The 22,709-nt window shown below is 45.3% G+C and overlaps 3 protein-coding genes across 3 annotated transcripts in view; 2 read left to right on the forward strand and 1 right to left on the reverse strand.

The window, feature by feature from the left end:
- Nucleotides 1–3,655: 3,655 nt before the first annotated feature.
- Nucleotides 3,656–10,455, forward strand: LOC117060098 (putative methyltransferase DDB_G0268948). The gene is made up of 6 exons (XM_033172208.1): nt 3,656–3,830; nt 5,385–5,545; nt 6,658–6,871; nt 7,869–7,969; nt 9,434–9,571; nt 10,282–10,455. The coding sequence occupies exons 1-6, from the start codon at nt 3,720–3,722 to the stop codon at nt 10,364–10,366; spliced, it is 810 nt and encodes a 269-aa protein (XP_033028099.1). The 5' UTR covers nt 3,656–3,719; the 3' UTR covers nt 10,367–10,455.
- A 2,394-nt stretch (nt 10,456–12,849) lies between these two features.
- Nucleotides 12,850–16,557, forward strand: LOC117060195 (neuferricin). The gene is made up of 4 exons (XM_033172369.1): nt 12,850–13,137; nt 14,257–14,397; nt 15,591–15,777; nt 16,314–16,557. The coding sequence occupies exons 1-4, from the start codon at nt 12,885–12,887 to the stop codon at nt 16,525–16,527; spliced, it is 795 nt and encodes a 264-aa protein (XP_033028260.1). The 5' UTR covers nt 12,850–12,884; the 3' UTR covers nt 16,528–16,557.
- A 2,706-nt stretch (nt 16,558–19,263) lies between these two features.
- The window catches only part of ANKFY1 (ankyrin repeat and FYVE domain containing 1), a 45,068-nt gene continuing 41,622 nt past the window's right edge, over nt 19,264–22,709 (reverse strand). Inside the window, exon 25 of the mRNA XM_033172368.1 lies at nt 19,264–22,248. Within this exon, the coding sequence (XP_033028259.1) occupies nt 22,116–22,248 (133 nt within the window). The 3' untranslated portion in view covers nt 19,264–22,115. The remainder of the gene's footprint in view (nt 22,249–22,709) is intronic.

Here is a 22,709-nt window from a genome sequence, read left to right on the forward strand (position 1 = left end):
GCATGCTCATTCTAGAAATCAAAATACATTACATCAATATTAAAAGGCCCAGGAGAGCAAATACCCTGCTAAAATGCTGAATGGACTATGTGTTCATGTTGAGCTGTAAACAACATGGCATCCTTAATGAGTCATGCAAAGCACCTCGCCTCCCTCGCCTCCTTTCCTCCTCCATGGTGGGATCGGATTTCTGCAACCTGGTGTTTATTTCAAGCTCAAAATGAGATCTGTGGGCAGGTTAATCAGCAACCCCTGGAACATGCATTGATAGTCTGACATGTATGGAAGACTGCACAGGACTCTTGAGTGCTGGATCACTCAGACGCCAGCTTTCACTCAGCTTTCAATGGATCACTCAGACGCCAGCTGGATTTTTTGGGGGGTGTATGTGTGTGGGGAGAGTGAGGACAATGCCAACTTAAAATTGGGAAGAAATGCAGTGGTCTATAAGTACAGTAGATGGAGAAGGGTAGAAATGATGAAATGAGAAAGGAACAATTTAACAAAAAGGAAAATAGACCCACTTTGAGGAGGAAGGGAGTCTACTAGAAAAGAATAAGAATGGGAAATATAAAGTAGGGTAACGTGAGTCCGTGTGCAAGAGCGTACGGATTTATGGTTATATGTTTGTTATTTGTTTTGTGTTTTCTTTTTAGTTTGTTTCTTAATTGTCGTTATATTTAGTGTGTGTGTTTATGTGTTGTAACAAAAAGTTAATAAAAAGCATTGAAAAAGAAAAGAAACGCAGTGGTGCTGTCTTTGGGACAGAAATCCAGGAGCACCCCCCTCAATTGATTGAGCAGGAGGCCCCCCAAAATCAGCAAAGCTGGCTTGCCACATTTAGATGTATTATCAGAGAGGTCAAGGAACGCATTTCATCCTGGCAAAAGGCACTCAAGGTGGATGCAAAGCGGGGCCAGTGAGAGGCATGGCTTGGGTGATGTGTTCATTAGGGATCATAAACTGATAATTGTGGCTAAATTGTTTTAAAGTGGCCGACACAAAATCCTTTGGCAATGAGTTCCAAAGGTCACCATGGCCGCAGAGGAAACACTTATTGGGGGGAAACTACATTCTCAAAAGAAAGGTCCCAGAGGGATCGACCTTGTCTGGATGACACCACAATCACTTTCTTATATAGCTCAGGTGCCTTAGCTGTGGTATATAGATGAAATTATTACTTGGAATTCAGAAAGTGAGGTCCCAATTTTTTTATTTTATATTTTAAGAACCCAGGTCACTGGCCTGAAGATTTGACTGCTACTTATCTAGCAAATTATTTTTAGCAAATGCACACAACTCAGGGTCTTCTCTGTGGTGGAGCCCAGAATCTGGAACTCCTTCTCTCAGAAAGTCCAGCGAGTCATTTCCTTCCCTTTGGGGACCGATGAGAGCAGGCCCTCAGTATTGCTTCATTTGTGTGCCCACAGCTGCTGGTTTTATGTTGACTGTGTTCTTGTGCTGCTCATTTTCAACGACATTATTTTAATTGTTTAGAAATAAAATAAAATGGTTGTTTGTTGTTTTGGTGAGGTCTGTTTGGCCAAAACCAGCATGTAGATTTCTACATGAATAAAACTAGAGTTGAACTGAATCTTATGCAGAGGTTCAGTTGTAAGAGAAATGCATATAGGCCTACTACACGAACCGAAGGCTGCACAGGTATATCTTTCCATTCATGCACTACTAAGGCAAACCTCTCTCCCAAATATTAATTTAAAATAGCAGCTAAAATGGCACGGACTGGAAAGCTTAATAATGAAAATTATTAGGTTGGGCGTAGTGACCCTGCGGCCCTCCAGGTGTTGTTGACCTACAGCTCCCAATCAGCCCCAGCCAGCCTGGCCCATAATCAGGAATAATGGGAGTTGATGTCCAGCAGTCCCCTCATGAGCATGGCTGGTGGCGGACTCAATTTCCGGAAAATGGAGCAATACTCCTCAAAAGCAGCATGCCTCTTGGGAAAAGAAAATGGAACCTGCTAAGCTACACCTGTGGCTTTTCTTTTCTTTTTAAAAGCCAGATTTTCTGTGGTTCGGAAAAAGTTAGAAGAATACTGTATAGGAAGCTGTTTTATGCCCACTCAGACCATCAGGCCATTTAGCTCAGTATTGTCTACTCTGACTGGCAGCGACTCTCTAGGGTTTCAGGCAGCGGGGTCTCTCTCAGCCCTGTCTGGAGATGCTGTGGATTGAATCTGGGACCTTCTGCATGCCAATCACATGCTCTGTCCCCTGAGCTATGGCCCTTCCCTCAGAAGGACAACTACAATTCTCGGAGTTCCCTGGAAATATGGGCTTACTGTTAAGCCATTCTGAAAACTGTAGTTCCACTTGCGATTCTCAGCAGCCTTAACAAACTACAGCTCCCAGAATTCCTTGGGGGAATTTAAAGGGGCATCACAGTGCTTTAAAGCTGTGGTGTAGATGAACAACTGAACAACCACATGCTCCATCTTCCAGTAACAGCCAGCTGTGCTCAGCATTGACTGGCTAATTCTACCGGGCAATTGCAAAGCGCACCCACCCCAATTTTCCATGCAGGCTAGCACTGATTGGTTAAACCTTGTAGCAATCACACACAGGCCCCGCCTCTCAAGACCAGGGCGGGGTTAGGCTGGCTGATCAAGCACGGCTCCGGCATAGAAAAGGCATACAAGCTGCTTGTGGAAAAACCGATTGCTTCGTTGCTATTTACTGTGTAGCTGGAAGGGAAGTGTGGGAATTTGGGGAGGGTGTATGTGTGTTGTGTTGGTGTTGTGTTCTGAAGGGCACAAAAATAAATTGAAAAGGAACCAGTAACTTCTGCCTGCAAAGAGCTGGATTGTGTGACTCTACTCTTTTTCCATCTCTATGGGAATCACCTGTCAAATCATCGCTGTGACGCTCCGGCTCAGCAACTCCAGGAATGGAAGGATGCAGGAGCCTGAGCAAGATTCCACCCCCCCCCCCAAGTAAATATTCCAAACATAATCGTGCATACCTGAAAAGTGGGGGCAGGCAAGTTTCTCACTGAAACAAATGAGCAGAATAGCCCGCTGCTGCACATTTCTGCCTCGCGTCTATTAAATGCTAGAAACTTACTGTTAAAAACAAATAAAAATCAGGAGATGACGCTGCATTCAATGGGGAGCAACTTGACCCCCGCTCCGCCACCCCTGTGGAGGTCATGGGAGAGGGAGCTGGCTCGTTTCTTACTAAATGATGGGGCATAAGCCTAACCCTACCTCACAGGGTTGTTGTGAGGGTAAAATGGAGAGAGGGAGAACCATGCACAACACATTGAGTTCCTTGGTGAATAAAATGCAATAAACAAGTGCAGCAGCTGCGCATCTTTCCCGTTGTCTTAGATCTCTCTCTCCATCCCTGCCTCCCATTCATTCATTTATTCATTCCCTTCCTTCTATTTTTCTGTTACTCTCTCTCTCACTCACGTTTCGTCATCCAACGTGGCATGCTGAAAAGTCGTTTTCTAAACTACTCTTCCCCGGGTGCCTTTCCAACGCCTTTCACTTAGGGTGACCTAAATCGCTTTTATTGGTAAAGGGTCCGTTCCAGTTAACTCTTTTCCGGGTTTTTACACCGTCCTGCAAAGCGGGCGGGGGCGGGGAGCAGCCTTTTTTCCTGATTTATGTTCCAAAGTTTGCAAGAGCGAAGCTCACTCTTTGCGGATTAAAAAAACGAGGGAGCGGACGAAAAAGCTGCTTCCCTCCGGGAGAGATGGCCGCTCATTTGTTTGCGGCCAAAGATCACGCTGCTGTCTACCAGAAATACAGGTTCCCACCCCCGGAGAACCTCCAAGGTGTGATCCTCTCCTACCTGGATAAAAAGGTAAAAAGGGGGGGGGGGCGTCGGCAGAGAGCAGGCAAGCAAGCAAGCAAGCAGGCAGGCAGGCAGGCAGGCAGGCAGGCAGGCAGGCAGCACCTCCTGCCCGAGAGGCTGCAGAGCTGCTGCCGGTCAGTGTTGGCAGCAGAGCTCTATGGGCCACGAGGAAGGATGGTGGCTAAGTGGGAGGGTACTTGCTTAGCATGTAGAACAGGCTTCCTCAACCTCGGCCCTCCAGATGTTTTGGGACTACAATTCCCAGCATCCCTGACCACTGGTCCTGCTAGCCAGGGATCATGGGAGTTGTAGGCCAAAATACCTGGAGGGTCCCAGCTTCAGTTCCCAGTGTCGCCAGGTAGGGCTGGGAAGGAATGCTGGTATAGGGTACCTTTTTGTGAAACTGAAAACACTAAGGATCCTCCTCTCCAAACACACACATCCTTGAAAATCGAAGAGTCCATGCCTTGCAGCTGTTAACAGATGAAAGCTGTATATGGGTTGTCTTCAGGAGAGAGGGAACTAATAAAAATAAAAACAATAAATTTATATTCTGCCCATCTGACTAGGTTATCCCAGCCACTCTGGGCGGCTTCCAATAAATTAAAACACAGTAAGACATGAAATATCAAAACACCTTTTCAAAGGGTGTCTCTTGCTCTCTTGGTTTGTATTATTAAAATCAGTTTTTAAAATTGAGCTAAATTTTTTTTTTTATTCAGCTGTGATTCCTGCATTGCAGTGGGTTGGACTATATGACCATTTGCGACCCCTTCCAATCTTACAATGCTATGTATGAAAAAAAAAAGCCTCTCCTCGATCCTGAGCAAGGGCAGAAGTTTCTAATTCCAGAACAAAACATTATTTTTCTTACCTTAGGCGGAGCCTCCGAGCTCTTAGCATTAAGTAAACAGTAAAAAGCCAAGCTCCAAATAATTTCCTCCCTTTGTAAGGTTTCACACTTTCTTGAAAGAAAGAAGACGCTGTGGTGGGTAAAAGATTGATACATTCCCATTGCAAAGTTTAAAAGAGGTGAGGCATATTAGTCACTGGAAAAGAAAAATAGTGGCTAAAAGCATTTGGCGAGATGAAAGAGGCCCAAGGGTTCCAACCATTTTTTTCAGGCAAAGATTAAGCTTGCTGGTGTTGTGAAAATACTTCTGGAGATTTGCTAGCTAAGATGCTCGTCTTCTTGTTTGACTGCAAGAGGAAGACCTGGACTTAAATTTCATCCCACATTGCCCCCTACTACGTAATCCTCACCAGCTCCTGTCATTTTCTTTCACTGAAGAGGTTTACAACCCCATCCTTTACCTAACTGCACAGATTGTGAGCTGCTAGGGGCAGGGGACTTTTCCCCAGGACAATTGGAATGCCCTTGAATCTTCTGTGACATCACAGTAGCCTGGCCAATGGCAGAGAAGGGTGTCTGTACCTGGTGATGGCTGGTTTATGGCCTGTTTGATAGGGAGTGAGAACTCATGTCTGGAATAGAGAAGGATGTGGCCTTGTGAGTGAATTGATGCTGTACTTCTCAAGATGTGCTGCTGTCTTTTCCCTCAGAAGGTGACCTCCCTTCATCTGGCAGTGGATGTGGGATGTGGCACAGGCCAGAGCAGTCACCTGCTGGCGAAGCGCTTTGAGAAGGTGGTCGGGACAGACGTAAGCGAAGCTCAGATCGAGGAGGCCAAGCGAACTGCCCACCCGCCAAATGTCTCCTACCTGTAAGTAAGGGTAGACTTTGCACACATGTGGATTTAACAAGATGTTTATACCACTTGACTGCAGTAAGATCTCCAAGCAGTTTGCAAGAAATATTTAAAATTGCTGATAAAAACAGTGAAAAGCAGTATCTGGGTCTGCGCGGCATGCAATGTTTTTAATTGCTTTTCACTGTTTTTATCAGCAATTTTAAATATTTCTTGCAATGCCACACCTTACTTTGTGAGTCCTCCTCTTTAAAGCACCCAGAAATGGACTCTGAACTCTAGATATGAGAATCAAGTGGCTCTATTGTTTTCTGTGGCTTGGAAAATATGCTTCTGTTACCTCATGTCGTTTTAAGCTTTTGTTAAGTGAAGCAGCAGTGCTAGAATCCTCTGAAATGCCCATGTATTTTCCGTCCTCTTTTTCTTAATGGTGACACGGACTGTGCATAATGTATAATCATCATCATCATCATCAATTAATTATTATTTATATCCCGCCCATCTGGCTGGGTTTCCCCAGCCATTCTGGGCGGGTCCCAACATCATATTAAAAATAGAATCAAACATTAAAAACTTCCCTAAACATAAGAATATTCTTCACAATTATGACCAGGGCAGAGGAGTGGTGTAAGTGAAGACAAGCCACAACGATGAACTATAATGTTGTTCCCTGCTCCTGCTCAGTCTGCCCAGAGAAATCATTTCAGTTCCTGAAATTCATTCTGATTGTGCAGATAGAATATAACGGATGGAATTCCACAGGACAGGATATTAGTGTGTGAAAACAATCAAGGTCCAAGGATCCCCAGGCATGCACCTCCAGATGGTGGAGATGTCAGGCACCATCCTGGTGCCCAGGCATCAAAAATTGGTCTCAAATGGCCAATAGCCAGGTGCAATATATGCCTGGCTAATTTCGAACCCTGGTGGCAAGCACAAATTTGGCCTGGTTGCCAAGACCAGACAACGTTTGTGTCTTCTCATCTTTGGATAGAGAGCAGAGCTTTTGTTGTGGATTCATGATGAGGTGGTTTAGGAGGCCAGACGCCACAAACCCCATAGCCATTTTGATGACCTGAGTGAGCAAGACATAGCAGTAACAGCCACTTTGCCCTTCGCCTGCCCAGTGTGTGCCCTGCAGAAGAGCTGCCCTTTGAGGACCGTTCCGTCGACCTCCTCACGGCCTTCACTGCTGCCCATTGGTTTGACATTCCCCGCTTCATGAAGGAAGTGGACCGGGTTCTCAAGCCATCCGGCTGTGTGGCCTTGAGTACCAACACCCTCGACATGCGGTTGCACTACAAGGACTGTTCGGAAAAGCTCACAGAAATCTTCCGGGAGGTGAGACCAAGGGAACCATTGTTGCGGGAGGGATGGAAGCCTGAGCAGGGATTGGGAGAAAGTCTGTAGAGTTCTGTGCTCCGGACATGATCATGCCTTCTATTTCCAGCCATCTGGGGATGTTTATATAACTAGAACGGCATCACCCACACACAAGAAGGAGGTTATCAACAAGCTTGTAGAAAACCTCAAGTTTTGGAGAAGTATTTTAAAAATTGTGTGTGTGTGTGTGTGTGGAGGGAGGGAAACTGGGTGGGAGGGGCATTGAAATGGAGTATAATGCAGAGAGCATGGCTGGCTTTCTGAATCACTAGGACTATTCCACACTTTAGTGAGCAAAGGTGTGTGGGGACTTAGATGGAGGAACACCCAAGTGGTAGAGGTCTTAGAGGTGTGGGGAAAGAGACGGGGAGAGGAGAGTCCCCCCCACTCTTGGAATACTAGAATTTGGAATTATGCAGTAAAATGGATAGGAAGTTTATTCAGTACAGACAAAAGTAGGGGCCGAATGTGTAATGAAACCAAACAATTTCACGGAGGAGGATATGTCAATTAAGTTAAGGGCTGTTGGTCTTAGCAGATGAACTTATGCCACCAAATACCAGCATCAATGAGGCAGGGACTATTCCCTTCAAGCCCTCCTTGTGGACTTCGCAGAAGCATCTGATTGGACATTGTGGGGAGGCTAGATGGACCATTGCTCAGCTCCAGGGGGGCTCTTTGTGTTATTGAAGAGCCCAGCTGGAGAAGGCTGTAACAATGATAGGAATGGAACCCCCATATTGTGCCGTACTAACAAAATAAAAACGACAATTTCAATTTGAAAAAAATACAAATCAAAGCTATGCATTTTTTTTAAAGCAGAAGTTTAGTGTGAAAGTTATCTACACCTGGGGAGATGCCACATTAAAGGAGAGAGAAGAAAGGGTTGTTGCTCACTAGCTGATAGCTGTACAATTGTCCCAGGGCCTTTCAGCTTTCCTTTTTGGCTTCACAGGTTCAAGGCCAGATTTTTCCATATTCAAACGAAAGGATCAAATTTGTTACGGACGACTACAAAGCAATATTTGATTCCCTGCCGTTTCAGGACAAGGAGAGGTGAGTGGACTGTACCAGATTGACTAAAATAACCCAGCTATTTGCTGCTGTGCAAGAGCAATCCTATGCATGTTTACGGAGGAGTAAGTCCTGTTGCCATTCAGCGGGGCTTCCTCCCAGGTAAATGGATCTATAGGATTGCTGCTTGCGACCTCAGCCGACCCGAGTCCAGCTGCTGAGAGCTTTAGTGCAGAAAGGGGCACCTGAAATGATCAAGGGGTGGTTGGAAGAAAGGCTGGAGCATGTTTGCAGATTTTTAGCTGAGAGGAAAACTGACAGCTTGGTTTCTTTAATTCAAGGGTGGGACAAATGTCATTTCCCCCCATGGGCTGAGTTCTTTGAGGGGGAAGCGGTTGGGGGGCTTAATGCCAAAACTGGGTGACCCAAAACACACCCACACCCCTACACAACCCCTTTTGCACGTGCATTACATCCCTTCTCACATGCAAACATGCATCTATACACACATGTACGTCCCCTCCAACACAGACCTTGTGCTGTACGCTGATATGATGGGAGAGGCCTGGTGGGCCAGAGGTTTCTCGATGCTGATATATTTATTTATTTATCCTATCTAGATGTTGGCCAATAACGCAAGTTCTCTGGGTGGCTTCCCGTTTCTTATCTTACTATTATTTTAAACATATGTGTGTAGAAGATATAGATAGATAGATAGATAGATGATAGGTAGATCCAGTGCTTTTTTCTGGGGGGACACAGGGGTACGCATACCCTTAAACATTTTGTAAATCTTTGTACTTTTGTCCATTTACTGTATTTATTTTTCCCGATTTGAACTATAAAATGGCGGTTTTCTTGAGTCAAAATGAGAGTACCCCTAAACATTTTTTTAAAAGAAAAAAGCACTATCTCTATCTTGATATAGACTACTTATTCAATTGAAAACCCCTAAGGGGTTTAATCTGAAAAAAATGAATTTGATAAATACAAAATGTGATTATTATTAAAATAATAATAATAATGATAAAGCAGAAATGTGGTGTAACATAGCTGGAATGTTTTATAGCTTAGAAATGAAGAGAAAACATAACAATGCAATATATTAGTATTATTGCGATGTTTAACAGCATCAATAATTTATCTACTGTTTTTGTGCCCGTGTGTATTCTAAGTAGTTTAAAACTACTTCTACACTTCTACACCTGAACTACAGAGGAAGAAATAGAAATTAAAACTAAAAATTGTTGGATTCAGCAGGGATAGGATCATTCTGTTCTTCTGGATGCTGGACACGGTCAACAGAATTTCCTACACAGCTGCTGTCTTCTCTCTACCTGAAGGCAGCCCTGTTTAGGGAAGTTTTTAATCTGTGATATTTTAATGTATTTTAATATTTGTTGGGAGACCCAGCCAGATGGACGGGGTACGAATAAATTATTATTATTATTATTATTATTATTATTATTATTATTATTATTCTCTAATGTGTTCTGTTTCTTTCAGGATCATGGATATTCTTGATAAACTTCCAATGAGTGTCGCTAGCCTGATGGGATACATCCAGTCATTCTCTCCATACCAGACTTTTCTAAAAGCCCAGCCTGAGGCGGCAAAATCTCTCATCCAAAACACCGAACAAAGGTAAAGAAAGAAAAGTGTATTCAACCGAGTAATGCCTAACTGTTTTCTATTTGTATATATTTATTCATATTGAAATTTACAGGTTGTTCTTGGTCGAGGACCTGTCGTTTTTTTTAAAAAGCTTTCCAAATTTCAGATATTAATTCCATCTCTATATATCACAGCTAAGGCATCTGAGCAGCATAAGAAAGAGGCTGTGTCATCCAGATGAGGTTAATACCCCAAACCCCCACCCTGGACACCTTTATTTTGAAAACTTTGTCCATGCATGCCCTTGCAAATAATATCTAAATATTTCCCCCCCTGTGGTGTCTTTGGAACCTTTGGAACTCATTGCCACATGATTTTGTGGCAGTCACTTTAAAGCAGTTTGGCTGCTTTTACCCTTTTATCAGTAACTAATCACAAAGCTACTATCTCCGTGATACTTCAGCATCCCTAATGATAGACAAAAATGCAGCTTACATATTCAGAGTAGGAATATATTGGATAACACAGGCACCTGAGTGGCTATGCTTGGAGACAACTGTGCATCAGTAGAAATGTTTTTATTGTTGTGAGAAGTTGTATTTTAGCTCCTTTTTCTCTTATTGTACATGATGGCCTCAGGTGCTGCAGTGGGTTATAAACTTAAAATAAGTTTGTTTGTGTTTTTGGATTGTGCTTCCAGCTGGCCACTGACTGCTTCCTCTTTAAACTTCCCTTTCCAGGATCCTGGAGACGATGGGAGTTTCGTCTCGAGAGACCAAGCTGGAGCTCTGCACTCGGCACGTTTGTGTCCTGGGTTATAAGTGACTTGGATCTAGTTAACGAATGACCCTCCCGAGGAAACAATGCCAGGGCAATCTTGAAAATTTTCCAATAAAAACAAATGTCTCATTTAATCACAAGAGGAGCGGGGAAACAGGTGTCAGATGCACTCAGCGGACCAGAATCAGCAGCAGCAATGTAAATTTATTACTTTTTAAGGGAGGAGAAAGTTGAATGTATAGCAATGGGAAGAGTATTGGCCAAGTCACAGGTTTAAATCTATGGTGTTCACTGGGTGACCTAGAGCTAAGAATTTGCTCTAGTTGTTTTTGGCCTCCAACTCCCATCAGCGCTGCAGTGCTGGCTGGGGCTAATGGGAGTGGGAGCCCAACAGCAGCTTGAGCAGAGGACCCACAAGCCCCTTACCATGGGAACGAATACCCCTTTAGCCCAGAAACCTGTTTCCCACAAGAACAAAGCAGAGGCAGGACTCGAAGGCAAGAGATGTGGATTTCAAATTAGGAATGCAGGCAAGGCGACAAAGAGGAGGGAGAAGAATGAGTTCAAAATGGCAAAGAGATATAAGCAAAATGAGGGGAGGAAAAAGGAAAAGAGTATGGGTTTGTTTTTTTTCAGGAAAAGGGAGAGGAGGGAATGAAGACCCAAAGGCACAGATGGTAATTTCAACTGCAATCTTTTCCTTCTAGATACCCAGCCACATGTTTCCTTTACTCTCCAGAAAGTATACACTCACTCAAATGCTATGATTTGGGGCCATTCTGGCTTACCTGTCAAAAATATATGTACCCCAGATGATAATAATAATAATAAGCTACTCTGGGTGGCTTCAAGCAAAATATTAAAAAATAATAAAATGTCAGACATTTTAAATAATGGATGGATGCTTCATGATTGCCAGGTTCTTTAAAAAGCACTCCCAAACTTTTAACCTAGGCAAATGGGGACTGGGAAATTGGGATGGGGGGTTCACCCTATTCCAAGGAGCCTAGACTGCCCTGTTAAAGGAGGTTTTTGCCTCAGACTGAGTGGCTGAAGCTTCAGGGCAGCCTAGGATTTTGGTGTAATAACAAAAAAAGAGGGGAGGGAAGAGAGAGATAATAAAACATCACTAGGAAGGGCTGTCACATGGACAAAGGAGGCAAGCTTGTTTTCTACTGCTCCAGAGGATAGGTCCTGAACCAGTGGATTCAATTTACAAGGAAGGAGATTCTGACTAAAAATTAGGAACAACTTTCTGATGGTAGGAGCTGTTTGACAGTGGAATGAATGGGCTACCTTAGAAAGTGGCGGACTCCTCTTCACTGGAGGTTTTTAAACAGAGGTCAGGAATTCTTCAGCTGCGATTCCTGCATGGCAGGAGGCTTTGACTAGATGGCTTTTGGGGGTCTCTTCCAACTGTACAGTTCTGATTCTGTGAAACCTACAAGAAATACAGTATTTCTGATCAGTAAGCAGCAACAAACCATTAACTAGCACGCAACTTCTCCCAACAGGCTGTGGATATTTGTGTACATTCGGACACATTTGGATTACCAGCAAAACCATTTCCCTCACAGGTGGACCCCAGTAAACAAGCAAAGGATTTCAGAATCACCTCGGGGGTCTTTTCCTTTGTTGAAACATTGATTTCCCAGATCAAGCTACTGCAGAAAAAAAGGCTTCGACAGTTCAGCAAACGCAGCTGTCTTGAGAGTGGGGAATTCTGTGAAATCTGCAAACTTGTGGCATTGGCAGTTAAAAAAACCCTTCCCTGTGTTATTGGGAAGTCCTCTTCTGCAGTCTCACCATGGTGGAGAGTCCATCATAGCTCCCCCCCCAGTTTCAGTCGTATCTGTATATCATACATAAGATATAAACCCAAAATCAGTGGACGAAAGGTGGGCCTACTGAGCTCCACAGCTTCCTAGGGGTGGAGTGGAACCAATTGCCCTCCAATGAATTTCTACTCTGCCAAACCAAAATTCAAACCAAATTTCAAGGGCAGATCTCCCAACTTCCTTAAGCCAAGATTGGAAGAGCACGAGGGGAAGGAGAAAACCACAAACGCGGTTATGCACGCCCAGATTTGCTAAGATTTTCAAAGTTGTGAGGCTGCATATCATTTTTTGCATCACTTTTCAAAGGTTTGAACTCTCAAGAAAATTGACTTTTCATACACAGAGACACGCAAGAGCTACTTTTTGTTTTCGTTTTCCCTCAAGAGGTGATGCCCAATCGCAGCTACAGCTGAAACTTTGAATTTCTCCATTGCTTTCTAGAGGCAACCTATCTTTGAGCCCCAGAATGAAGGGGGAGAAAGGAAAGGAACGATCTGACGTTTTGTATTTCTGTGTTACTCTACTATTTTTGTCTCTATGGGCGAACAGACACGGGGTCGCGTTGTCATAAAAAAAGAGCTTTTCTATAAACCCTGAAAGCAACAGCCAATGAATGAGCTTCTAGGGAGCCCACGTGATCCCCTCCGTTGCTCCACCCGCGTCATCTTGAGCTCTGGCAAACACCAGCTCCTCCCACTTGAAGCTGTCCAATCCACGCCTCCCTAATGCTGCGAGGGGCGCTCGCTGCCTTGGCTCTGGGCTGGACAGCCGCCTGGCTTTGGGGTCGCGGGTTCGATCCCCTCTCGTGGCAGTGGCCGAACCGTGCTGCTGAGCTGGTCCTGAGCGCCGACGATCTGAGCCGCTACACTGGGGCGGAGGAGAGCGCTGGGCTTTACCTGGCTGTGCTGGGGCAGGTCTTTGATGTGCAACGAGGACGCAAGCATTATGGGCCAGGGGGCGCTTACAGCTTCTTTTCAGGTACCTGTTTAAGCCCCCTCTTAACACCCCCCCCCCAAAAAAACCTAAAATCTTTTACAGGTTGGTATGTTGAGCATAGTCAGGCATGGCCAAACTTGGCCCTCCAGCTGTTTTGAGACAACAATTCCCATCATCCCTGACCACTGGTCCTGTTAGCTAGGGATGATGGGAGTTGTAGTCCCAAAACAGCTGGAGGGCCAAGTTTGCCTATGCCTGAGCATAGTCATCTTTGCTCCTTTTGCATGCTGGAAGGTGTGTTGGGTGCTGGACATGTAAATAGGTGTGCACAGTTAGACTGGACTTTGTTACTCACCAGCATAACTCTGTCAGTTAGAGTGCGGTGCTGAGAATGCCAAGGTCACAGGTTCAATCCCCATATGGATAACTGCACATTCCTGCATTGCAGGGGGTTGGACTAGATGATCCACAGGGTCCCTTCCAACTCTACAATTCTATGATTTATGCCCCTCCCCCTTCCTCCCCAAGGAGCCCAGGGCGGCAAACAGACCTGCATTTTTTTTTTAAAAAAAGCAAAGCAAAACCAGTTAAAACCAATTACAGTGAAAGCCATTTTCCCATCCTATGATCATGGGTTTGCCAGGAACAGTATTCTTTGGTCATCAAATATGCCTGGGCAAACAGGCATATCTTCAGATTCCTCCTGAAAGTTAATAATGACAGAGAATGGAGGCCTTTTGTGGACTATTAAAAAATTTATATATACAGTATTACAGTAAAATGAAATCACGGGCAGGATTTGAGATAAAAGCAGAGGGGGGGGGAGTTAAAACAATTGTAATAGAGAATTTTTTATGATAGTAGAAAGTTTGAATAAGAACACTGTGAAGGTGGGAAGTCAAGTTATGAAAAAATGTATTTGATTTGAAGGTTATTGTTGAAACGGTTGGAAAAAAATATTTACACACACACACACACACACACACACACACACACTGATGATGATAGAGACAGGTGGACCTCACAAGGGAGGGCGTTCCAGAGACATCTCTCCCAAATTCCTGCCACATCTTGTGGGCTGGTCCTGTAACAATTTCCTTGTTTTACCTTTTGACTGTTAGAATAATGATGATTAGAACATTTGCAATGTTCTTTTGCCAGGAAAAGATGCCTCTAGAGCTTTTGCGTCAGGCGATTTCACCCCAGCAGGACTGGTGGATGACATTTCGGGACTATCGCCGTTACAGATGCTGGCCATCCAGAACTGGCTCTCCTTCTACAGCAAGAATTATGTGCTTATTGGTATGTGATCATTTGGCAGCGTTGAGGGAATCACCAGCCCCATTTTGGTTCCTCTCCTCTCTAAGCATGCTAGGAATACAGTAGCAGCAACATGTGTATCAAAGTGAATGGCAGTGTGTGTGTGTGTGAGGTGGATTAAGACCATTATGGTTATTTTTAATATTTTTCCTTCCCTGTTCATAAAATGCACAGGCAAAGAAATGCCTGAAGCACCACTTTAGCTAATGGGGCCTCCCGCTGCCTCTGCGCCGCCAGAGCACGATTTCTGTTCTTATCCTGAAGCAAAGTTCTTAACCTGAAGCATTATTTCTGGGTTAGCGGAGCTTGTAACCTGAAGCGTATGTAACCCGAGGTACCACTGTATAGAAATTTAATAAATGAATAAATACCCACACCACACGTTTAAAGCACTATGATTGCTGCTTTAAACAATCATGGCTTTCCCCCCCCCAGAGGATCCTGGGAGTTGTAGTCTGTTAAGGGTTCTTACTTTGGCCACCTCATGAGAAGAGAAGACTCCCTGGAAAAGACCCTGATGTTGGGAAAGATGAAGGGCACAAGGAGAAGGGGACGACAGAGGATGAGATGGTTGGACAGCGTTCTTGAAGCAACTAGCATGAGTTTGGCCAAACTGCGGGAGGCAGTGAAAGATAGGAGTGCTCTGGTCCATGGGGTCACGAAGAGTCAGACACGACTGAACGACTGAACAACAAAGGGTTCTGAGAGTTGTTAGGAGAGACCCCCCCACACACCCCATACAAAACTGCAGTCCCCAGAGTTTCCTGGGAAGAGGAATTGACTGTTAAACCACTCTAAAAATGGTGGCTTTGTGAGGAAAAATGTCTCTCTGTGTGTGTCCTAACACCTCTCTGCACATTTAACAAACTACAGCTCCCAGAATTCTATTGGGGGGGAGGAAGCTGTGACTGCTAAAGTGGGATAAGAGTACTTTACATGCATGTTGTGGATGTGGCCTAGATGGTGGAACCTTCCGCGCTTGGGATTTCATATAATCATAGAATTGTAGAGGTGGAAGGGACCACGAGGGCCATCTGCAATGCAGGAATCTTTTGAATTGGAAGACCTGTTATGACCCCTGGCAAGGGGAAGGACTATGAGTTGGGGGAGAGGCTGGTGAGATGCTTTATGGAGGAGCGTGGGATGATGGTGTGTTCTTTCCGTTCTTGGAACAGGCAAAGTGGCTGGGAGGTTCTATGATGAGGATGGTTCGCCCACTGAGGCTCTAGCGCAGGCCCAAGCTCTCATCGAGGAAGGGCAGCGGTTGCAGACCAGGGAGAACGAAAGAAAAAAGCGGTTTCCGCCGTGTAATTCGGAATGGAGCTCGACCGGGGGAAGTCGGGTCTGGTGTTCAAAGCAGAGGTACGGTTTGGGAAAGGTGGCAAAATGGCGGCTGGCTGAGTCTGTGGTGACTCACCAGAGACGTGGTTCTGGGACCTAGAAAATGTTTTGTTTTTAGATACAAACATTCATTCATACATGTAAGGTAAGAAAATATAACAGCCAAATCAAAAGGGGATATCTAGAACTGAACATAGCAAGACAAATTTCCATACCAAAATCAAGCATAACAGATCAATATTACAATGTTCCAAGTATCATAAATAACAACTCTGGCAGCAGTCAAGAGATGTAGTATTAATTCCCTGTCCTTTTTTAGTAGTTTCTTTAATGTATCTAAATGGTAGTGGATATGTTGTCGAGTATAACCTGTTATTACTTCCATTTTTGTTTCTACATGGTTTCAATTTTTTATAGTTTATTTACCCTTCAACTATTTTGTTTTTAACTGTGTATGTTATCCGTGTTTGGTTTAATTTTGGCGAGCTGCCTTGAGTCCCATTTCTAGGGAAAAGGCAGAAATAAATAGGTAATTTGCTGCTCCTGTGTATTTGCAGCGGTGGAGTTAACAGAGACTGGAACGGAGTCCCGAGGAAGCTGTACGAGCCTGGATCCAGTCACAGCCAGTGCGTCTGCGTGAATACAGAGGGGTTGCCTTCTGAGCAGTCACAGTCCACCCAGATGAGTGACAGAGGTGACTTGGACAACCCTAACCTGCGAGAGTATGAAGGGTGTCACCCGCTGGCTGACTGGTGTGCTTTAAAAGACTGAGCCATCTCTCTCTCTCCTTTCTCTCACACACCCACATACATACCTTACTTATGGTTGGGCACGATGTTTGCAAATTATGAGCAAAGCAGAATTCAGTATCGTACTCCGAAATGGCTTTGTAAACTGTGGTTTGGTGAAACTGTGGCTATTGCTGTGTCTGCTGAAACTGAATGTTGAGCAGGAAAGCAGCTCTAAACCAGTGTCTGCTTGGTGAGACAATGAAGTCATGGTGCAGGTTCTAACCCCACAAAGAGATTTCCCCCTTCTTTTCCTCACCCCAACCTCTTTAGCAAAATTTAACTGCTTATCTCTAATAATCTGAACCACTATTGAGCAGATAGAGCTTTCGATAAGCCCACTCTTTCCTTGCAGGGGAGCATAATTCATATATCACAATAAACTATGGTTTGTGTTAAACATAGTTTAGAACCTGAAGCTCAAGGATCATTTGCTGTCCTGTGCCATGTTGGGAGGGCACTGCAGATCAATCACTTTTTAACCTCACACAAAAATAAGCAATTATAAGGTGGCATAATCTTTCGACCTACAGCACTATTAAATCCTTCCACTGGGTGGCATTTCTGCAACTAATGAACACATGCACACCATCAAATTCAATTAGGTTTCTTTATTACAAGAAATTACACAGGCATATAAATATTGAAAAAATACATTGCTTTACAAAGACTTGAGGGAACGTTGCAAAGTAATAATAAAAACCAGTGGTTTCCCAAAGACTCCGATCCTTTCTTAGCCAGCCCACACAGGCCCATTACCTTCACATGCAAAAGGTGCTGGTTTACTGCAGTAACTCCAGGCAGCTTCCAGGAGGGACAAGGAGACTACAGAAGTGTCCATTCTAGAGTTGAGGGCTCTCAGTTCTCAGGACAGCAGTTGCGGTGGTCAGCTAACCTGCGGTGGGGGTGCTGTACCACTTCAGACAGATTTGGGCTTGTATGAGAAGACTGCTGACCTATATACGAAAGAAAAATAAATCCCTGCACAGGAGCAAGTGAGCAAGTTGGGAATGAGGCTAGGCTGCAATTAACCTCCCTGCCTTGCTAGGGCACTTTATTTTGTATATGAAGGAGCATTCCCTTGCCTGCTCTCTGAAGTGAGTTCAGCAGACTGGTGTAAAACCTCAGCTGCTGTCTGTATGGTGGTCAGAGGAAGATTCCTCAACGTTCAGTTCGGAATGCATGCCCATTGTACAGGCAACACTATTGCATTCCGTTACCCCTTTTTCCAAGACAAAAACTAGTCCTTGATTAATATCCTGCTAAATAAGGCAACTTGCTAGAAAACAAAAATGTTAAAATTAGACCAAATCTCTACTCGTGAGATATGTTTTGGATGGGTGGGTATCCTGAGCAGCAGCCCCTTGGATTTTCCGCCTTCTAAAAAAGAAAATGTGTGAGTTGCCCTGTACAGGTGATCACTGCTGGTTAAGGGTCAAGAGGCCAGCCTCATGACTGAGCACAGCTGGGTTTGCCAAACAAGCACATTTCAATGGAATGTGGCAACTCATGATGATACAGGTGTTATCTAAGGCCCCATGAACCTGGTTTGTCCCAGACACTCATCAGGCCTGTAGGAAGGATGCAGCCCACCAGCTAACAGGAGCAGAGTAAACTTCCTGTTGTTGCTCATTTTCCTTGTGCAAAAAACCCGGGAGGAGAGAGAATGCATTTGGCCTAGTGGATGATGAGCTTTGCAGGATGAAAGCAGAGGAGTTCACAGAGACCTTTTAGAAGAAAGAGGAATGGCGGTTTGTTGCCCAAAACTGGGCCTCTTCTTCCCCACCTCCCCATCCCTAATAGGAAGCCAGGGAGCACAGCAGCTGCAGCCAAGGGACTTTGACAGAATATCATCTTGTGTGGGTGACATTTCGCAGTCATCTTTCAGCAACGTTAGTTGTGTTACTTTACAAAAAGGCAAGTTCCCCATGATCAGGCACCGGGCAATGGCTACTACTGTTGCAGAATTTATTTTTTAATTTTTTAAAAGACAACTTGGAAGGGTACTGACCAAAAGTGAAGGGTTTTCCTTCTACTAAGTTCACAGTGCAAGTCACATTCAACACCTCTGCCTAAAATGCAGAACGGAAGGGAAAGGACAGGGAAAACAGCCGTGGGCTGATGTTGAGTACATGGCGCTAAGAACAGGCATTCTGCCTTCTGCATCCTCAATGCACACACTCCCCAACTCTGCTTTGGTCATTATGGATTGCTTTGGAAGGAGTTTGGATTTCCTGCGTCTCGAGTTGCATCCTGCATTTTGCCTTCTCGAGATGGGAAGCTAAAAAGCCTTGTAGGTCTGAAAAATCAGCAAGTCGTGTTTGCGCTGCAAAGGTCTAACAAAGAGGCAGCTATCACCAGAACACTAGAAATGGAGTGCCAGCCCCCCTCCAAACCATGCAGATACCCTTGAGTTTCAAACACCTGCTCTAGCTGGGGGGCTGGCATAGACTAAAGGAAGCCCACTGCTGGAAGTCGATTTGGATCTCTCCTAGAACTCCTCAGCCCCAGCTGTATACAATCCTCACATTTCTGTTAATGCATCTTCAGAACACAAAACAGACGTTTTAACAGGGATCGTGTTTTTAAGTCCCAAGACAGGGTGTAACAGGCGGCCAGTAAGCCTTCCACAAGAATGGGTAATAAAAGTTCAGCTCACTTGTCGAACTGGGAAATACAGATCAGAATTTCAAACTCGGAAGCCCCAGCAAAATCTTTAGGGCTCCATTTCACAGCAAGTCAACTGATCAAATTATAGTGCAAGCTACAGCAGAATGAGATTTGGTGGACGTTGGAATCCTCTCTGATCTGAAGAAATAATTCCCACTGCAGCCTCTTCCAGCCAATTCGCAGGCTATGGTGGATTTCTCCCCTGGTAACACAATCTTTGGGCCAGTCATGCAGACTCAGGCTTAAAAGCTTTTATTAAAAGTGCTTTACAGTGATTAGTTTTGTGCAACCCGACAAAGTCCACCTAGAACCCAAAAATGCACCGCCATCCTGGAAAACCCCCTATTCTCAATTCCCAGGCTCTGTGGGGCTGTGTGCACGGGCAGCTTCTGCAGTGGATCATTTGCTCAAATGCTAACAACCTGGAAGTTATTACTCTGCTTTTTTGGGTTAGTCACACACACGATGCCAGTTCAGATCAATGCCTGTGAATCTAGAAAGGGGAACTTTTAACATAGGATCGGATTCATGGTGCATGACTGAGCTCCATCGCTGGCACCTGTGCAGTGTTAAACTGGCCTTGGAGAGACCATCCAACGTGTCAAGAGACCGTTCCCAGGTGAAATGCTACTGTCCCACTGCTTCTTTTCCCCTCTCCGGTGCTCCTGTGGAACAAGCCTTTTGTGAAAAGGGCATCCCTTCCTAAATGACTTACTCCTCAGGGGCAGAGAGATAAAGGCAGGTCAAGAAGGTGTTGAGACAGATTATTTTGGAGCAAAGGGCTGGGGGCAGGAAGAGGAGAGCAGAGACAAGCAGGAATTCTCCCCACAAGGTGATGGTGTGGAAAACACAGCAAACCCACACGTAATTGAAGAGGGTTGGCGTTCCAGTTCTTCCCCTGACAGAGGTCAGAAGGGCTAACCCCACTTGAAATGTATTGTTTTTAGCGTCAATCTTCATAGATCCCCCCCCAGTTGTCTTTTACTGCACATAGCCCAGGATTTTATTGAACATATAAAGCTGTTATATCCTATAAAAAAGTAGCACTGTGGTTTTTCAGCTCTTTTTACACACAAACATATGTAAGTAGGGGATGACACATTAGTATTCTAGAAGGGGGGGCAGAGGGGAAGGAAGAAAACGAGATCTGACGTTATAAATGATATTTTCCCCTCCCCCTTATATATATACATATATATGTACACACAGACTGAAAAAGTAGTGGTTACTGAGGTTAAGAGACACATCCCAACCGATTCGTCTGGAGCAGCGACAGAAGACTTTGCCACGTCCACCTCCCTGGACTTTGTGTTTCTAAGAAGGCAAAGAGCTTTACGTCTGAGCACGTGGGGCGTCTTCTTGCTTGCTGTTATCAGTCACACCCAAACAGCCTCTTCAGCGTCAGGGCCTGCTTTTGCAGGGACGCCCTTGTGCTCCATTGGAAGAAGCGGACCCAATGGACAGTTAGCCGTTGTGGAAAAAAGTGTGTATGTGTGTGTAAAAAAAAAGAAAACCAGTTAAGGCCAGGTGATATTGGCCTAGCATTGGACCTGCAGTGATCTCGGCGAGCGCAGCTTGGATGCAGAGCTCCTCAAGAGGGCCAAGTCACTAACAGCATCTTAAACGGAGAAGGCCTCGGGAAAAACAACACGGCAGCTGGGAACTCCGGGTGGTCAGCAGAGGTGCAGCTAGGAATCGGCTGCCTTTGCAATCGGCTCCCACTGGATCATCACCCTCACATCAGGCTCTGTGCCACCGTCACCCCTGCCTTGTCCCACCCCGTCCATCAAAGCAACTAGCCGGATCCAGATGCTCTGTGCTAGCTCCTACACTGTGTTCCCCAATGCCGAGCTAGTCCAAACCGCTGGACCTTCCTTCCAACATCTCTGTAAACCAGCCTTTGCCCAGCTGCTGCCCTTCGGATGATCTGGACTCGCGTTGGCTGGCGCTGATGGGAGCCCAGAACATCTGGCGGGCACCAGCTTGGCGAAAACTGCTGTAAACATATGACTATTTGCAAAGTTATCGATATGTGCTGAAAGGGCCAGCCAGCAGCTTTTCCTCCCTTCCAGGAGCCTTTAATTTGGTAATGAAGCTCGCTTTCTCTGTCTGTCTGTCCTCCTCCTCCTGCCTATTTTTTAATCTTTATTTTTAACATGGAAGAGAGCAGATTGGGAAGGGAAGAAATCAACGTTCTGACAGCACGGGAGCTGCCGTTGCAGCTCCTGTTCAAGCAGGAGAAACTGTAAAGCTTCTGTCGTAAGGCCACACAAAGGAATTCTTCAGCAAATGCATTTCAACAACAAAACCCTGTTTTGAAGACAGCAGCTTCTTCTGGAAGGGAACACTCACTGTGCATAGCACAGTTGCCCATTTTAGGACAAAAGCCAGCGAGGGAACCAGAACCTTCTCTCCAGGAAGGTAACAAGAAGGTCATCACACAGTTACCCAGGAATTTGTTAAGTGCTCACAATATTCAAACACCCACCCCTCCCGCACCCCACAATGTGATTGGGCTTCAAAGCAGCCCTGCTCACAGCTCGGCAGCCATTTGCACAGGACTGCTATGTTACATGATCCACAAATGCAAAATTTTCATTTTCTCTGCCCCGCACCAGAGTAAGGAGAGGGCCTCTCACTCAGTTCACATTTGTTCTTGCACCAACTTTGCAAGAGTTCCAAGTTGTTCCCGATCCAGTTTTCTAGCGTTAACATTCGTACAAAACCCATTTATACTGGAATATAGTGTTTGCGTGGTCCCTTAAGTCAATCAGTCTCGGCCGTTAACAGGAAGACAAAATAGTTCCCCCGTCCCCCCGCAACCCACATCCCTGCGATAGGCGGTTTGCAAGGAGGAAGGAGGGGCGTGGCCCGGGAGTCACTCTCCTTTGCGCAGGGGAACTAGGAAACTCCGCCCAGAGTCAAGACGTCAAAACAGATGTTGCAGACCCGGACAGGCTTGTTCAAGTCGAATTTGATGATGGGGATCTCCTTGGTTGAGCACTTGTGGCAGAGAAGGCGCCCGCAGTGCCGGCTGCGAGAGAGGAAAGAAAATTTCAGCCGTGCCCTTTTCTGCCTAGCTGTGCTTAACAAGCAGCCTCTCCTTTGCTTCCCAGTTTCTGAGAAGTTTAGAAAGAGAAGGGGGGGTGTTGCTGTGCCTTCAGGGGATTGTACCCCTTTGCCACCATTTATCAGGTGCTTGCTCTGAAAGCTGGCATTGTGTCCTGAGCCCCACCTAGCAGATAGACCCCCTGCCTGGACCCAAGATGACACAGGGGCAAAAGGGAGCCATTTCTCTGAAGGGGGGGCCTCCTGATGATTGCAGCTTGTGACCTGGGATGGGAGCTGGGCCGCCCAGAATTAAAAAGTCTGCGGTCCCTTCATCAAAAGCAGCTCTTCAGTTCATTACAGTGCTATCAACAGGGATGGGGGAACCTGGTGACTTTCAAGTAAGACTCCCAACTCCTATCTGCCCCAGCCAGCATGGCCAACAGT

Source organism: Lacerta agilis, chromosome 15, assembly GCF_009819535.1.
Source record: "Lacerta agilis isolate rLacAgi1 chromosome 15, rLacAgi1.pri, whole genome shotgun sequence".
Classification (NCBI taxonomy): domain Eukaryota; kingdom Metazoa; phylum Chordata; class Lepidosauria; order Squamata; family Lacertidae; genus Lacerta; species Lacerta agilis.

Coding starts and splice junctions, on each gene's coding strand:
- LOC117060195 (XM_033172369.1), top strand. CDS start 12,885: ATGCTGCGAGGGGCGCTCGCTGCCTTGGCTCTGGGCTGGACAGCCGCC. Junction 13,138..14,256: donor CGCTTACAGCTTCTTTTCAG/GTACCTGTTTAA, acceptor TTCTTTTGCCAG/GAAAAGATGCCTCTAGAGCT. Junction 15,778..16,313: donor GTCTGGTGTTCAAAGCAGAG/GTACGGTTTGGG, acceptor GTGTATTTGCAG/CGGTGGAGTTAACAGAGACT.
- LOC117060098 (XM_033172208.1), top strand. CDS start 3,720: ATGGCCGCTCATTTGTTTGCGGCCAAAGATCACGCTGCTGTCTACCAG. Junction 3,831..5,384: donor TCTCCTACCTGGATAAAAAG/GTAAAAAGGGGG, acceptor CTTTTCCCTCAG/AAGGTGACCTCCCTTCATCT. Junction 7,970..9,433: donor CCGTTTCAGGACAAGGAGAG/GTGAGTGGACTG, acceptor TGTTTCTTTCAG/GATCATGGATATTCTTGATA.